Source organism: Bos indicus x Bos taurus, chromosome X (genome assembly GCF_003369695.1).
Source record: "Bos indicus x Bos taurus breed Angus x Brahman F1 hybrid chromosome X, Bos_hybrid_MaternalHap_v2.0, whole genome shotgun sequence".
NCBI lineage: Eukaryota > Metazoa > Chordata > Mammalia > Artiodactyla > Bovidae > Bos > Bos indicus x Bos taurus.
This window is the reverse complement of record NC_040105.1, coordinates 39,927,981-39,945,036: the sequence shown is the minus strand read 5'-3', so window position 1 is coordinate 39,945,036 and position 17,056 is coordinate 39,927,981. Positions and strand designations below refer to the sequence as shown.

The 17,056-nt window shown below is 39.3% G+C and overlaps 1 protein-coding gene across 3 annotated transcripts in view; it reads left to right on the top strand.

The window, feature by feature from the left end:
* MED14 (mediator complex subunit 14) overlaps window positions 1-16,748 on the top strand; it is a 176,556-nt gene extending 159,808 nt beyond the window's left edge. For 2 of the 3 annotated variants that reach the window (XM_027535242.1, XM_027535240.1), the window contains exons 23-31: window positions 278-389; window positions 3,164-3,295; window positions 6,093-6,275; window positions 7,150-7,385; window positions 9,687-9,866; window positions 9,962-10,069; window positions 11,318-11,443; window positions 11,708-11,900; window positions 14,436-16,748. In XM_027535242.1, coding sequence (XP_027391043.1) covers window positions 278-389; window positions 3,164-3,295; window positions 6,093-6,275; window positions 7,150-7,385; window positions 9,687-9,866; window positions 9,962-10,069; window positions 11,318-11,443; window positions 11,708-11,900; window positions 14,436-14,509 — 1,344 coding nt within the window. In that variant the 3' untranslated portion in view covers window positions 14,510-16,748. The remainder of the gene's footprint in view (window positions 1-277; window positions 390-3,163; window positions 3,296-6,092; window positions 6,276-7,149; window positions 7,386-9,686; window positions 9,867-9,961; window positions 10,070-11,317; window positions 11,444-11,707; window positions 11,901-14,435) is intronic. The other variant, XM_027535241.1, reaches the window with a different exon arrangement.
* The last annotated feature ends 308 nt before the right edge of the window (window positions 16,749-17,056 follow it).

The window sequence follows — 17,056 nt, the reverse complement described above, 5'->3', positions numbered from 1 at the left end:
AGATAAAATGAGCAAAAAAAAAGATCTTGAGGGATAAAGTAGTGGTACTGCAAGGTCAGGAATGGGGACGTTGCTATTTTTAAAACACTTTGAAAGGGCTTTTTAAAATTTGCAATACTGGTGTGAATTTGGGGCATTTTCACACCTCACCTTTCCTATTTGATAACCAGTGACATGTAAATGTTAATTAACACTGTAGCTCTTGATTGGGGAAAGCCACGCCCACATATGCTACATGGTTGGCCATTTTACCAACAAGGAATTTTCTTCTTTTCAGCCATTTCCAAAGCAGCCAGGATCATCAGGTGCTTATCCTCTTACTTCACCCCCTACATCTTACCACAGCACAGTCAACCAGTCTCCCTCTATGATGCATACACAGTCTCCGGGTAAGATACTAACTCTTGGCATGTTCAACTTTCACATCCCAAATAGGCACACATACAGTGAGAAATCCTACACATGTAGCCTGAGACTTCAGAGAGAACTGCTTTGCTAGTCTATGGCCAGATATTTGCTATTCATTCATTATTGCAGGGTTTTGAAATCTGTGTGTGATTCAGGAGCACTTTTAAAAGGTTTGAATTAAGTGGCAGGGTTGTCACCCGGAATCAGACTCACAGTGCAACTCCAGGAATCACAGCATGGTCTGTGTCACAGCGTGATCTGTGTCAGAGGTTGACACACTCAGGCCTATGGGCCATGTCCTACCCACCACCTGCTTTTGTAAATAGTTTCATGGAACACAGCCACACCCATGTGTGTAGTGTGTGTGACTGCTTTCCTGCTGCGATGACTGCTTACAGAAAAGCTCCCTTACAGAAGGGGCTGACAGAGCCCCGGTGTGTGTGAATGGTGCCCCACCCTCAGAGTCAAGCAGGGCACAACCTGCTTGTATGAACAAAATGGCTCTGTGGGCAGCCTCATGAAGTGCACTGTAAAAATTGCTGGAGAATGCCAGATTTAGACTTTAAACTGAAATGTTAAAACAGTATGTTTTAAGCACTTGCTGTGTGTCTAATGCTGCTGGGTGCTGGGAATTCAGCAGTGAGCCCAATAACAGCCCTGCTCCTCAAGCTTACCCTGTTAGCTCAAGCTAGCGAGGAGGACTGGTATGAGATTTTCAGGTAGATGAGCCCTTCCCTGCTCATCGGAGTTGGTGGTACCCCCGGTGAAGACTTGGAATATTGTGTCATTGAAGGTTCCTGAAGGCTGAGCTGGTGGGGGACTCAGCCCCTGTGAAGTTCCAACAGTAGACAGTGTGGGAGCCTAGGGAGGAGCAGATGGGGAGCAAGGGAGAGAATGGGAAGCGGGGACCCAGCACCCGAGGGGAGGGGGTTTCCAGGATGTGAGTTGAGACTGGTTTCGCATAGGAGAGATGATTATTGAAATAATTATAGTAGCAGACAGTTCTATAGTGCTTCCTGTGCACCCGGCCCTGTTCTAAGTCCTTTACCCATTTAGTCTCCGCAGCAAACCCGTGGCATAGGACCTATTATTTCCCATTAACAGAGGAAAAATGAGGCATGGAGAAGTTAAGTCACTTGTCCAGGTCACACAGCTAGATATGTAAATATAATACTTAAAGATTAACCAAGTCAATTAACATATTTCTTGAATGTAAATATGTTAATATTGAATTCATACTGTATTGAACTAATACTGAATTAGGTATTATATAATATTAAGAATATGAAGTTCTCTTACATAATAGTGGAGAATCTGAAAACTGCTGGTATTGAGGATAATTATGGTAATGTAGCAAGTATTTTAATGTTGCATTCATAGTTTTGGTAGTCATAGTCCCTGCCCTTCATAATTCTAAAATTAGTCCTGTGGCTAAACACCATCCTTAAGCTCACGTCTTCCAGTTTTTTATATCTCCATCTAGGCCTCTCTGCTAAACTCGAGTCCTATTATTTTCCAGTTATCTGTTCAGCATTTCCATGTATTGATAGATGTTTAACCAACATCTGAAACTCAGTACAGCTGAAACTAAATTCCTAACACCCTCCAGCTGTTCCCTATACTACTGCTCCCATAGACACCCCATTTCAGCAAGTGGCAGCTTCTTCGTTCCTGTTACTTGGGCCAAAGCTGTAGGAGTCGTGTTGGACTCCTTTCTCTCACACCCACAGTCAGTCAGTTACCAGATATTGTCAGCTCTGTGTTCAGACTTTATCTAGAACCTAACCACTTATCAATGTTTTGGCCTTCACCCTTTCCCGAGTCACTAACCATCTTTACCTAGGTAATTGCAGTTGCCTCTGACTGGTTTCCCCGCCCCCCTTCCCTATAGTCTTATTTTTCAATAGCAGCTAGAATGATCCTTGGGGTACAGAAGTTAGGTCATGACTCCTCTGCTCCAAACTCTGCAGTGGCTTCCCATCTCTTTCAGGGTAAACCCTAAATCCTTAAAGCGGCCTACAAATCCCTATGAAATCTGGGACCCTCCTCCCACCTCTCTGACGTAATTGTTTTCCATTTCCCCTTCCCCACCTTGCTTACGCTGTTCCAGCCACACTGGCCTCCCCCTGTTATTTTTAACTGCTGCTACTGTTGGGGCCTTTGCACTAGCTCCTCTGTTTGCCTTCAGTGTGTTATTCCTTGGATATCCTCATGCCTCATCCTTCACTTTATGTCTCAGCCCACATAGCCCCTTCTTGAAGAAGTTGCTCTATATAGAGAGCAGCATCTACCTCCACCACCACACGATATATCCCCCTTACCTTGCCCTGTTTTTCTCCATAGCACTTAACATAACCTGACATATATTTGTCTTTCTCATTATACTGGAATATAAACTCCCATGAGGGCAAGAATTTTTGTTTCTTGTTAACTGCTGCATCCCCAGTACCTACAACAATGCTTGGCATGACATTGATGTTCATGCCTTCTTGTTGAATGAGTGAATAAAAAAGTACACTGCTACACTGCATATAGTTTTTTAAAAAAAACATTAGTCAGTGTAAGAGCTAGAATTGGGGCCCCATGGAATTGATCTCTCTTTTAGTGGTGAAATTGTTCCAGTTTTTCTTTGTGCTACTTCTGGGAGCTTTATTACTTGTTTCTTTAGTCTGTAGATAGAGTCTTAACTTGGGGTCCTTGGTCAGGACATAATATGTGTCCTGCAAGATCATCTATAATTATTTTCCTTTATTAGGAAATCTGCATGCTGCCAGCTCCCCGAGTGGGGCTTTGAGAGCCCCATCACCAGCATCATTTGTTCCAACTCCTCCCCCATCCTCGCATGGAATCTCAATAGGACCAGGGGCCAGTTTTGCTAGTCCACATGGTGAGTCCATACATAGAAATCGTTAGAGCATAAGAGTTTGATGTGAAAGTAGTTTTTGTGAAATAAAAGTTTTCTTTTTGCAAAATTAGCACATATATTGGGGGAATAGCAAAAGAAAATATGTTTTTCCTGGCAGTTCCCCTGCAGTCCAGTGGTTAGGACTCTGCACTTCTACTGCAGGGGGCGCAGGTTCAAAACTAAGACCCCACATGCTGCGTGGCTCAGCCCAAAAAAGAATGAAAAAACTAGGTTTTTGCTAATAACACCACCAAGAGATCAACCAGTTAGTCTGTCTGCTTTGAACTCTTTCCCCCCCTCACGTGACCTGTCATGTACCTGCTGCTTGCCTGAATCTCTGTTGCTGTAGCTTGCTCTCTACCCATCTTCTTGTCTCTCTGCCCAAACACCACCCCGTCAAAAAAAATTGGGACCCTATCATATGTATTGCTTTGAGACTTGAATTTTCTAACTCAAAATTTCTATTTTAAATTTGTTCAGATGGATAAAGAAGAGGTAGCCAGTGAGGTGTTTCCCTTCCCTTTGACCAAAACCACCTAGTTGCTCTTCCCAAAGGCATTTAGTGCTATTAATTTCTCACGAATTCTTGGCGAGATGTTTTATGTGGAGTGGTCTTTCCCTCTCTTTTATGTACATGGCAGTATACTGTACACCATGTTCAGTGCCTTACTTTCGTCACTTAACTATATCATGAATCCCATGCCGATTCTGAACATAAAGAGCTTCCTCAGGTTGTGCAACTGGGTAGCACCTGTGATTCTACTCTTTACTATGAATATTTGCAGGAGCATTTCTGTTAGTAAAAACTATATATCATCATACTAATGGCTTCATAGTATCCCCTTGTCTGGGCATACCATGATTTAACTGCTCTCCTAATATGATATGTTTAGAATGTATTTTTTCACAACTGAAAGTGGTATCTTCTCTGCTCACAGGATTATTTTCCTAGGTAAGTTCCTAGAAGTGGAATTGCTGTCTCACAGGGTTTGAGAAATTCTAAAGCTTTTGAAACATTGCAGATTGCTCACCTGAAAGGCTGTGCCAATTTCCTCTAGTATCGTACAAGAATGTCTGTTTTCCTGCATCATTGGCAGCACAGGGTATTGTGATTTTTAAAGAAGTCTCAGTCACTTTGATAAGTAAAAAATGGCATCTTACTGTTCAATGTGTGTTTTTTTGATTTTTAGTGAAGTTCTTAAGTTCATCAGTCTTTTCATGTCTCTTATTTTACGTCTGCTAGTTTATATCTTTTGCCTATATTCTTGTGTTTTTTTCTTACTGATTTGTAAGATTAAGTAAGGAACATTTACTCTCTGATATATGGTAGTATTTTCTCATTTTGTCATTTGGTTACAAGTTCAGTTCAGTCGCTCAGTCGTCTCCGACTCTGCGATCCCATGAATCGCAGCACTCCAGGCCTCCCTGTCCATCACCAGCTCCTGGAGTTCACTCAGACTTATGTCCATTGAATCAGTGATGCCATCCAGCCATCTCATCCTCTGTCGTCCCCTTCTCCTCCTGCCCCCAATCCCTCCCAGCATCAGGGTCTTTTCCAGTCAGTCAACTCTTCGCATGAGGTGGCCAAAGTACTGGAGTTTCAGCTTTAGCATCATTCCTCCCAAAGAACACCCAGGACTTATCTCCTTTAGAATGGACTGGTTGGATCTCCTTGCAGTCCAAGGGACTCTCAAGAGTCTTCTCCAACACCACACTTCAAAAGCATCAATTCTTCGGCGCTCAGTTTTCTTCACAGTCCAACTCTCACATCCATACATGACCATTGGAAAAACCATAGCCTTGACTAGACGGACCTTTGTTGGCAAAGTAATGTCTCTGCTTTTGAATATGCTATCTAGGTTGGTCATAACTTTCCTTCCAAGGAGTAAGCGTCTTTTAATTTCATGGCTGCAGTCACCATCTGCAGTGATTTTGGAGCCCCAAAAAATAAAGTCTGACACTGTTTCCACTGTTTCCCCATCTATTTCCCATGAAGTGATGGAACCAGATGCCATGATCTTAGTTTTCTTAATGTTGAGCTTGAAGCCAACTTTTTCACTCTCCTCTTTCACTTTCATCAAGAGGCTTTTTAGTTCCTCTTCACTTTCTGCCATAAGGGTGGTGTCATCTGCATATCTGAGGTTATTGAGATTTTTCCCGACAATCTTGATTCCAGCTTGTGCTTCTTCCAGCCCAGCATTTCCCATGATGGTTACAAAGGGGTGTAATTATGTTAAAAGTATCTGCAGGATGAAATTTTAATTTGATATTGTTGAGGAAGTCATTGCTTTCAAAACTTGATTCTTGGTTCATTTCTTAGTTAGTGTGTCTTTTACTAAATAAAGAAAATGGAAAATTCCCTCTCTTCAGCCTTCTCTGAATAGATTGAAAACATAATTTGTCAGGGTTAGTTTAAAAATAAAAGATTTCTGCCCTTAATGATGCTTTGAGGTTTTTTTCTTTTTTCTTTATCTTTTCAACCACAGTATTTCCTATATAGTCTAAAGGAGACTGTTATGTATTATACATCTTGAACCTTATGTAAAGGTAAATTTTATCCTTTCTCAATCTTTTTTTTATGTTCCTAGTTTTTGTATCACGTTAAAAAATACAAAAACTATACCAAGTAGAGATCAAGTCCATCAGGCTTTAGTGAAATATCTTTCTGAAAGAAAAAATAAAATTATCCCTACATAGGGTATAAGCATGTGAATGTTGTCAAATACTTTTCAGGTATTAAAATACAGGTTTTGAAAACCATTTGTTTACTTGTTTGTAGGAACCCTGGACCCTAGTTCTCCATACACTATGGTGTCACCAAGTGGCCGAGCAGGGAACTGGCCAGGGTCTCCTCAAGTGTCTGGCCCCTCACCAGCAACACGCATGCCTGGGATGTCACCAGCCAACCCATCACTACATTCTCCAGTTCCAGATGCTTCTCATTCCCCTCGAGCTGGAACAAGTGAGTGTCATCAACATTTTTATTTGAGCTTTTAGGATAACCAACAAATGACCTATTTTAATCATCCTATCCCATCCTCACATTTGAAAGTCATGACGTAATAAGGATACTTAACAACTTAAACTTTTACCCATTTAGTAAGTTGGTTGTAACGATAGTTAATTTGCAAAGTTAGGCAGAAGAAGGGGAATGTTTTCTCCAGAATTGGAGGAGAGTCTTGTATCTCTGTCATGACTGCTAACTTAGCTGCACTACTGGACCTTGAAAGATAACCTCAAGGTAACTGGCATAGTTATGCAGATTAATACAGAAGAATTGTACAGATATGTTCATTAGCTTTTGCCGCATTACTTTTTGTGGCTTAAAGCAACAATTATATGTTAGCTTGCTGTTCTGCAGGTTGGCAGCTTGGGCTGAGCCCAGCTGGATGAGCTTCCAGGCTCTGCTGGGCTCACTTGTGCATCTGTGGTCAGCTCCTGGGTTGGCGGGGGCCTGGCTTCTCTCTGCTTCGTGTGGTCTCATAGTTAATATGGGCTTGCTCGCCTGGGCTGGAGAGGGTTCCAAGAGAGTGAGTAGGCCGACAGCTGGCACTGTGTCACTTCCAGTGCCTTCTGTAGGCCACAGCAACTGACAGGGTGAGCCCAGAATACAAGTAAAGAAGTAGACATCACTCCTTGAAGGAGTTGCCATAAAGTCATACTGCAAGGGACCTGGCTGCAGGGAGGAAAGTAACTGTAAAGAAGCTTATATGTGATTGTTACACCACAAGGAGTAACAGAAACAGTACAGACTGATATATAAAAGCAAAGCAAAACAGGGAACAGTGAGATAGTATGCATTTGTTTAAAAAAAATGATGTTTTCCTTCCCCAAAGGTTCCCAAACGATGCCAACAAACATGCCTCCACCTCGTAAACTACCTCAGCGCTCCTGGGCAGCCTCCATCCCTACCATCCTCACTCACAGTGCCTTGAACATTTTGCTGCTGCCCTCTCCAACGCCAGGCCTCGTGCCCGGCCTGGCAGGTAGTTACCTATGTTCTCCACTTGAGAGATTCCTTGGATCAGTCATCATGAGACGCCACCTTCAAAGAATTATTCAGCAGGAGACGGTATGTGGGTACCTGGTGAATTCCTGAGTGGTGATTGTCAAGTCAAGTGCTTAGATGCCTCCCAGAATAGGATATGAACTGTTCCCTCACCGCCTTTAACCAGGTCATTAGAATTATGGTTTCTCCCCACCCTAGCATTGAAAGTGGATCCACTGTTTTCTTTACCTTCTTACATTAACAAGTTGCTTCTTTTATCATTAGCTGTACTATGGCTAACATGAATCTGGAGATAGATCTCCAGTATACCATGAGACAAATGTACCCAGGATCTGATTTGGCAGAGAATAGCACATGAGTAATTACTTGCCTTCTGGAATGCTTCTGCAAGCAGGCTGACTGAATCTGTGATCCTGAAGTTATTTATGATCACAAAAGGATGAAAGCTGCTTTTCTGTGTGTGGAGCATGGGCTCTAGCCCATGTGGGCTTCAGCAGTTGTGGTTCCCAGGCTCTAGAGCACAGGCTCAATAGTTCTGGCACACGGGCTTAGTTGCTCTGCGACATGTGGGATCTTCCTGGATCAGGGATTGAACCTATGTCTCCTACATTGACAAGCTGATTCTTTACCACTGAGCTACCAGGAAAAAGCCCTGAAAGGTGCTTCATAAATACATGAGCAATTGAATGGATTTCAAACTCGTGTAGAAAGACTTCTACCCTGTGGTGATAATCATTAGGAAATAGTTCAGAGTTGTACTATTCTAGAATCTATAATATATATAGTTAAGAGTTGTATATATAATATTATATATAACTATATAATTTATTATTATAAATATTAACATGAATAATATATAATAATTATATATATAATCTATATAGTTCAGAGTTGAACTATAACTAGAATATTCTAGTTCTAGAATCAGACTACCCCAGTTTGTAGCCAGGACATGCCACTGGCTGGTATAAGCTTGGGCAAATTTCTTCACCTTTTTGATAATAATAGATAGCAGTATCTACCTAATTCCCAGAAGTTGTGGGAATTTAAGATAACTTTATATAAAACTTTTACATAATGTCTTGGTATTCAGTTATATATTATTTATAATAATTATTTTTATTTATAGTTATGTTAATGAGGTAGTCAGAATGGTGAATGCTTAAAATAGCCTCTCCACAGATGGCACCAAGCTATTTGCAACCTTTACATTTGAATTTGAAAGAAAGAAGTTTTAACATAAGTTGAATAAATTAGCATTTAAAATGGTAATCAGCAGACCCCTTATCTAGCCTCACCTCTGCCACAAAGCCTTTGAACCCATTTTGCTCATGTGCATAATCAATACATTATGGTAGAGCAGAGGTCAGTGAACTGTGTGCCTCAGGGGCCAAGTCCTGCCATCCGTCTGTCTTTGTAAAGTTTTATTGGAACACAGCCACACGCATTCAGTTGCCTATTACCTGTGGCTGCTTTCACCTATGATGGCATCGGTGGTGGTTGCAGCAGAAACCATAGAACTTATATTTACCAATCCTGGGCTAGCATAACATCCCAACCCAGATCTAACATTCTGTAATTGAACTTTTTATTCTTTTTTTTTTTCTAATGGACCATTTTTTTTTAAACTTATTGTAGACAATTTTAAGCATATACAGAAGGAGAATATATAATTCTCTTATACAATGAACCTGTCTGTTCTCATACCCACCTTCAACAGTGAACTGACACTAACATTATTTCATCTGTAACTCCTCCTCTCAGATTGTTTGACAGCAAATTCCTGACATCATTTCATCATAAATATGGTTTCTTTATAATCAACCATCTAGTTGGTGTCCATATTTCCCAAGTTGTCACAGTTTTTAACCATCTGAATCAGAATCCATACACATTTTTAAGTCCTTTTTAAATTATAGGTTCCATCTCTATTTCTCATTAAATAATCTGTTTGTTGAAGAAGCCATATCATTTGTCCTCTAGAATTTCTCACAGTCTGGACCTTGGTGATCGCATCCCTTTTGAATCACCTGACATGCTGTTTTGACCCCCATATTTTTGTAATGTCAATCAGTCCTGTGGATCTGACTACTGAATTCAGGTTCAAGTTGGTTGTTTTGCAAGAGTATTTGATAGGTGGTGGTATGTTCTTCCATCACGAGACACATAATGTTTGATCACCTGTCTCTCTGCCATGTGGTTAGTAGCAGTTGCTGGTGCTCAAGGCCTAGATATCTTTGTTTTGGAACAGGTCTCAACTTAGTTGTTTTCCTTTTGAAACAATTATCTACTTATAATTACATTTTCTCTTTGACTTACATATTGCCTGGTATGTTAATTTGATGCATGCTTCTTGTTTTGCAGCTGCAGCTGATAAATTCCAATGAACCCGGGGTGATCATGTTTAAGACTGATGCACTGAAATGCAGAGTAGCCCTTAGTCCTAAAACCAACCAAACACTTCAGCTAAAAGTGACACCCGAAAATGCAGGACAGTGGAAACCTGATGAACTTCAAGTTTTGGAGAAATTCTTTGAAACAAGAGTATGTGTTTCTTAATGCATAATTTTAATACACTCAGTGAAATAGAACCAAGGTAGAATGAAGAGTAACTTAACTTGCTTTATTTATCCTTGTAGGTTGCAGGACCACCATTTAAAGCCAATACATTAATAGCTTTCACCAAGCTGTTAGGAGCTCCTACACACATCCTCAGGGACTGTGTGCATATTATGAAGCTAGAGCTGGTAAGTTACAGAGACAAACTTTTCTAGCCAGGTCAATCAGTTGGTGGGAGAGCATATGTTGGTTTTCACCATTATGTAACCTTCATTTTCCTCTTGCATTCTTCTTAATTTTTAACTTAAATTTTATTTGTCTTTGGGTAGGTAACACAATCCTCTTGTATCTTTTGAGTTTAGAATGAGACAGTGGGAAATTTCACATCCATCCTTGTCCAACTGTCTAGTCCTCCTCCCCATAGGTAACCTAAGTTGCCAGCGACTTCCCTCTTAAAAAAACAAATACATTTAATATCTTCTTCCTATTCTTAGATCATGAAATAATCCTCCCATGCCTAATACCATTTATTGAAAAAACTGTTTTCTCTGGGAAAATTTTTAATGCCTCTTCTTTCCTATGAAAGTATACAATTATATAGCTGGAATCCAGGTGGAAGCTAATGTTGTTTTTCCAGTTTTACAGTAGTCCTTCATTTTAATGTTTCTAGCATTGCTTTGGATAACTGTAAATACCTCACTCCTTTTTTTCAGTTGGTGTTTTACTGTTAATATTGGGATGGCACTGTCCCTTTGCTAATTGTCTCAGCATTTGGCTTCTGCTCTAATAGGCTATAGGAAACATTATTTGGGTTTAAAAAAATCCATTTGAGTTTTTTTAAAGGAGTAAATATTGTCACTAAAAAAGCTCCAGTAGATATAATTTAAAATGAGTAATACAGTTTGACTAGCTGCTTTTAGGGAAGGAGACAGAAATGAGACTGGGAAGCCTAGATTGGCCCCAGTTAGGAAGTGTCTTGAATGCCAGTGTTGGTCCCTAGGTGGCAGGGTGGGGGTGCTTGGGGCAGCATGGATTCTTGCGTGTCACTGAGAATTTGTAACCTAAATTAGAACTATGCTCTAGGACGTTTGTCTGGCAGTGTTGTAAGGATAGATTGGGAGAGGCAGCCACCAGAAGGGACCGTTACAGGGGCCATGGGAGAAGTTGGGGATCCATCAGCTCCTTGGCGTCAGTGAAAATAGAGAGGCGGGAACGGATGTCAGAGACAACAAGGAAGCAACAAGGAAGCAGAACCCGCAGACCTTAATGAATGGGAGGAAAGGAAAGGGAACATGTCTCATAAATCGAGAGCTTGACTCTTCAGTTAGCAACTTCACATGTGTATTTCCTTTGAAAAAATGCAGGTTATCAACTTCACGATCTGTTGGTAAGTGAGTATAAAATTCGTTTATCATGATTTTTTTTTTCCGAAACAGTTTCCTGACCAGGCAACACAGCTAAAATGGAATGTTCAGTTTTGCCTGACGATCCCTCCCAGTGCACCACCAATTGCACCTCCTGGGACACCTGCTGTGGTGCTGAAATCCAAAATGCTATTTTTTGTAAGTACCACCTGGTGTGTGTGTGTGAGTTTAGACTTCATATAATCTTGGTTTCTGTAGTAAGAAATATATTGAACCTGGTAATTGTGTGACACAATTGCATCTTAATCATGGTATTGTTGGTCATTTCTTTTGTTATATTTAATTTTCTTTTACTTGTATCTTTAATCTTAGTAAATGATTGTACCTTTGAATCATTTTCAGTAAGTATTTTGTTTTCTTACTGTATTTTTATTTTCTTTTGTATGTGTTGTATGTCAACAGCTTCAGCTGACTCAGAAGACATCAGTCCCTCCCCAAGAACCTGTTAGTATTATAGTTCCAATCATTTATGACATGGCTTCAGGTACCACCCAGCAGGCAGACATTCCCAGGCAGCAGAACTCTTCTGTTGCTGCTCCCATGATGGTCAGCAACATTCTGAAGAGGTTTGCAGAGATGAACCCACCACGACAAGGTACATGACCAGTAGATGATATTTTATTGCATATATGTTATAAACGTTCTTCTGAGAGATCCCCCTTTCTCCCCTCTGCTTCTTCCTTACCCACCTCCCCGCTCCAGTCCTAGTAGTAGAGCTATGGTTGCCGTGGCCCTCTTAATGTCTGCCTGTCGCTTTCTTCCTTTCTCACTGGCTCTTCAGTTTTGTCCACGTCTCTGCTGCCTGGACTTTATTTTTGTTCGTGATTAGGACTGACCCAGTTGCTAATGCCAGAAGCTTGTATTTATAGCACACATTGCTACTAAGCCGTAGGTTAGGATGATAGAATTTTCCATGGCTGTGAATTCCTGCCCCACCATCGATACCTGCCACTCTGTTCATCACCAAGTTGAAATGCATGTTGGTTTCTCGTATTTCATGGTTCAGTCATGAATAGAATAATATCATCCAAATTTCTGTATCTCCTAAATGTTTTGTGAAGAATAAAAGCTGATACAAATGGCTTCCTGCTTTTTGGGCTTCTTCTATAAGTGTTAGGTGGGTGCAAGTGAACCTTTCACCAAGTGCACAGTGAAGCTCTCAAACGGAACATTTTCGAGGAGACCAGAATGATTCTGGCAGAGAAACACGGTCCTTCAGTACTGGAGTAGCCTATGCTTAACCTGGAACTCCTGGCAGTGCTAAATTTTTGGTTATAGAACATAATGCTCAGCAAAGAGAACTTACCTTCCATTCTGCTTGTTTGTAACATTAAGGAGATTAAAGTACATTTTGCTTATATCTAATATTAAGGAAGTCCTCTATATCTCTCTGTTCAGATTAGTATGTAACAATTCATTTTTTTTAAACGAGGGGAAGTTGTTCTCTGAAACATTTTTTAGTTACCACAGTGTCAAAATTTTACTAGACACAGGAACATGGGAGAAGTTATATTTTCAGCTATTTGTCACCCCATATTATGTACAAAGACAAGTTCTACCTAAGTATAGTTTATAAGGAACGCACTGGGCAGTAGAGAAGGGTGTGCTGCTTTTGTTGTAATGCTTCTTCCACCACTTATAATTTTCTGCTTTCATCCTTTGACTTATCTCTTCTTTCAGCTCAAAATAGGTCGTCCTTCAGTATCAAAGTTTAAAGCTATCAGCATTTTCAAAGCATGCATTATATTTTCAGTATAACCTTGATCACAAACACCATTCCTTCACAAGCAGATGACTATCATTATTGTGTCTCATGGAATTTAAAATTTAAAGGAACAAATGTTTTGATCCTGTTTGGGATCAAGCAACTTTTTCTCCCTATCAATAATGAAAATGTGTTTTAAAAAAACAAAAAGATGTAACTTCTTTTATTTAAGAAATTGTTGAGATATTTTGGAAGTAGTTTTCTTTTATTTGACCTTAGCCTGGTTAAACCTTTGGGTGTTTTTTTCTGTACCTTAATTTGCCAGTGGTTGGAGAGAAGGCTGCAGTGACTTGCACAGGGTCACTGCATATCCTGCCCTTTGCCGGAGGGCCATTATTCAGTTGAGGTCTTCACTTCCCTCACTCGCAGCCTCTCAGTGTTAGACCATGCTCTAGGGAAGCATCTGGTTTGGGATTTAACGTGTTTACAACTGGTTTTGGTTAACTGTATTGAACTATTTTTAATTTACATATACAAGAAGTAGGAGGTACAGGCTCTTTGGTTCTTGGAGCAAAGGGGAAATTGAGATGAATCATTAACCTCCTACAATCCCCCGCCTCCCTGCCCCACACACACAAATCTTGTTTTTTGATTGTTAGTATGCCATATTTTAGCCTCCCTTCCCTCCTCCCAGACTCATCACTTCCTCCCCTGGTGAAGGAGGAATCACTTTATTAATTGATTTTAACATTGAACTCCAGAAGTCAATCAATTCCTTGAAATTTTGGGGAAAACTCCAATAGATGTCACAGATCTACACTGTCCAGTATAACTGCCACTCCCCAGATTTGGCTATTTAAGTTAATTAAAATCAGATAAAAAATATAAATTTCAGCTCCTCAGTCACTGGCTATATTACAAGTACTCAGTAGCCACAGCATACATATAGAATATTTCTGTCATCACAGAAGATTCTGTTAAGACAGTGCTATCACAGGTGTTACCTGGCCTTTAATGTAACAGCAGAAGGATGTCATTGATGTTGTAACTAATGCATAAATATAAAACTAGATCTTTCATTAGTTTCAAGAACCAGGTCATCAGTAGCCTTGAAGTCCAGCTTCAGAGGTTTATCCAATGCTCCAGTGTTTCTGTAAAGAAACTCTAGGCATATTAGCTTAAATTTACATCTAACTGGGAGTTGCCCAAAATGTCTTCATGATGTAAAAACCCAAACCAAGTATCATCTAATAAATACTTAACACCAAAAGCTTAATCCCCTATAATCTGTGCAGTTAAAATTTAGTCTTTCGTTTTGATCTTTAAAGTTCTTACTAATTTTAGATTTAACTACCCTTACCCCACCAGTGTGTTATCATCTTTCCTGTATTGCGAATAGCTAATGACCATTTTTCTCTGTTGCAGGTGAATGCACAATATTTGCAGCTGTTCGTGATTTAATGGCTAATCTTACACTGCCCCCTGGTGGGCGTCCATAGACACTATTGTTTTTAAACCAGGAAGGCTGACAAAAGAAACAAAACAACAAAAAAAATCTGAATTCAGCCTTCAGTTTAAAAAAGAAAAAAAGGACTTTTTTGACTTTAAGAGCTAAATATTCTAAACTGGCAAAAATTTTCAGGGTGCACTTCTTTCATCAAAAAGACCATCAATCTTTTGTATAGCTAACTTGTATAGTGTGTTTAAATGGGACACATTTCAAACTAGGTAATACATCAGTGTCCGTTTGCCAGTAATAGGTTTAATATTCTGTTTTATACTATAAAGTTACGGAAATGCCAAATTTGTTTATTTAATTGTTTTCTTATGTTTTGGGTGTAATAGTCATTTTTTTTGGTTTTGTTTTTTAAGGCAGGTCTGTCATTTTTGAATACTGTAAAACTGTGATAAACTTTATATTGAAGCTGTATTTTAATATGACCGCTTTGAATCCTTACATGAAAATGTTCTGGGAGTTGTTATAAACACACCCCAAAGAAGCAATATTTAATAAAACTAGGTTTAAAAAAAAAAAAAAAAAAAACCAGTGATACTCACTTGTGTGTATATCAGCTCTGTAGACTTCTTGGCCTCCCTTTATCTTTAACCTAGTGGGGCCAGTAATTAATTTCTAATAATATATGTCTGAAATTTGACCAAAACATCTGCTGCTTTGTTTCAAGATTAATTTATTTTCTTCAAACATTCCTAACTTGACTGGTGGTTAACATTTAGCACCTTGATTGTCTTTCAGAGTAGGATTTGGGTTTAAAAAAAAAAAGAACTCAGTCTTTGAGAAGAGACAATGAGTAGTTCATATTGATCTAAGATTCCAAATAATGCAGTCATTCTCTGCTGAGGATGTGGGAACTTTTCTGTTAGGCAAATGTAGTTTACAGGCTACTTCTGCACACAGCATTCATTAAGAAACCAAGAACTTGAATGCTGGACCCTTGCATGAAATTTCTGTGACGTTTATTTATCTTGAGTAACTTCTTCCGCTTGCCTTCCTCACCAAAACTGGGGTGGTTCTAAACAATCCCAATTTAATTTATTGTCAACAAAATGATAAAATGTTTTACTTGGAAGAAACCTGGTACAGTCCACTCAGTTTGAAGAATCCAAGACCCAGGGTCTGTCCAGGGTCAAATGGGGGTTCTGTTACTGACCCATCTCAGCAGTTTCTTTTTGGAGCAATGTGCTGCCTCTCCCAGTCAGTCAGGAACTTTTTTAAGCTTCAAAGAGAATGATCCAAAGCAAAGGTCTTCTGAAGACTTGATGTTATTTGGGAAAGTTTTTTAAATGGTAATACCATGCTGAGTTGTCTGGTCACTGTACTACTGTTCTCCATGAAATTTTAGATGCTTTGTCTGATTCTACTTTAAGATGATTTAATTGAGCTTCTGTGACTGTCAATTACCAAATTCTAGTTTCAGGCATCTCATTGCAGTTATATCTGTCCTGAGCTTTGCTTGACTCTATTCATTTCTGGTCAGAGTTGAGGCCTTCTTTGCCTTTTCTTCTGTGTCTTATTTCTGCCTTCATTTCCTGCTTCTCACCCCCAATTCTGCCACTATGCGGAAGCAGGTGACTAAACTTGCATCCTTCCTATAACTTAGCTTTTATCCTTCTGTATTAGGTTCAACTTACAATGGTAATCACGTCAGTTTGGCAGTCTGAGATTTTATCCAGGGTCAGCCCTTTTCTATTTGGAGTTGAATCCTTTCTTTCATGTAGAAATATACATGTGTATACAAGAAATGTATTTTTATCTGCAGGATAATATTGTCTCAAATAATTTTATTAATAGTTTCCCTTTTAAGGGTGGTTTTGAAATATTAATTGCATTTTTAACATGATGCATTCAGTGAATACTTTTTTCCTTATTAATAACTCATCTCTGAATGCATTGTACAAATCAAAAGTAAGATAGGATTCAGTGAACAGAATTTGGTTTTGATGCTTATTAAGAGTAAATCCATGAATTAGAATTTTGCTATCATACTTGATACTTGGAATTGGTACATACTTTATTACAGCTTGAAAATGCTTAGCATTTGGATCTTAAGTTTCATCACAAACTATGTCTTTTATCTCTTCTGTTAATCAAGTTCAGTCAAAGGGACTGGATACCCATAGGAGTTTTTCCTAATTGATGGTTTGGATTTTTAGTGTGTTTCAATGTGATTATAGTAATTTCAGTAATAAATGAAATTTATACAAGTTTCAGAGAACTAACAACTCTCTAGTTAATTTTCATGAAGATGTTTTGGCTAATAGTCTGGTTTAACCTTAAAGAAATTGGTCCTGATTTGCCACATCTATTTTCCATCTGCTGAAATGCCATTTCAGAATGTGTAAGTATTTTCAGAATTAGGAAGAAAGCAAAAACTTCACCAGAACATACCAAATTATTAATAGCAAGAGCTGAACCTTTTGTTTGAAAATTAACACTGAGTGAGCTAAGTGCAGGCATAAACTAAAATATACATGATTTTGAATTTAAATTCCACTAATAACTTTACTGTGTTGCAGTTAGCATAGTA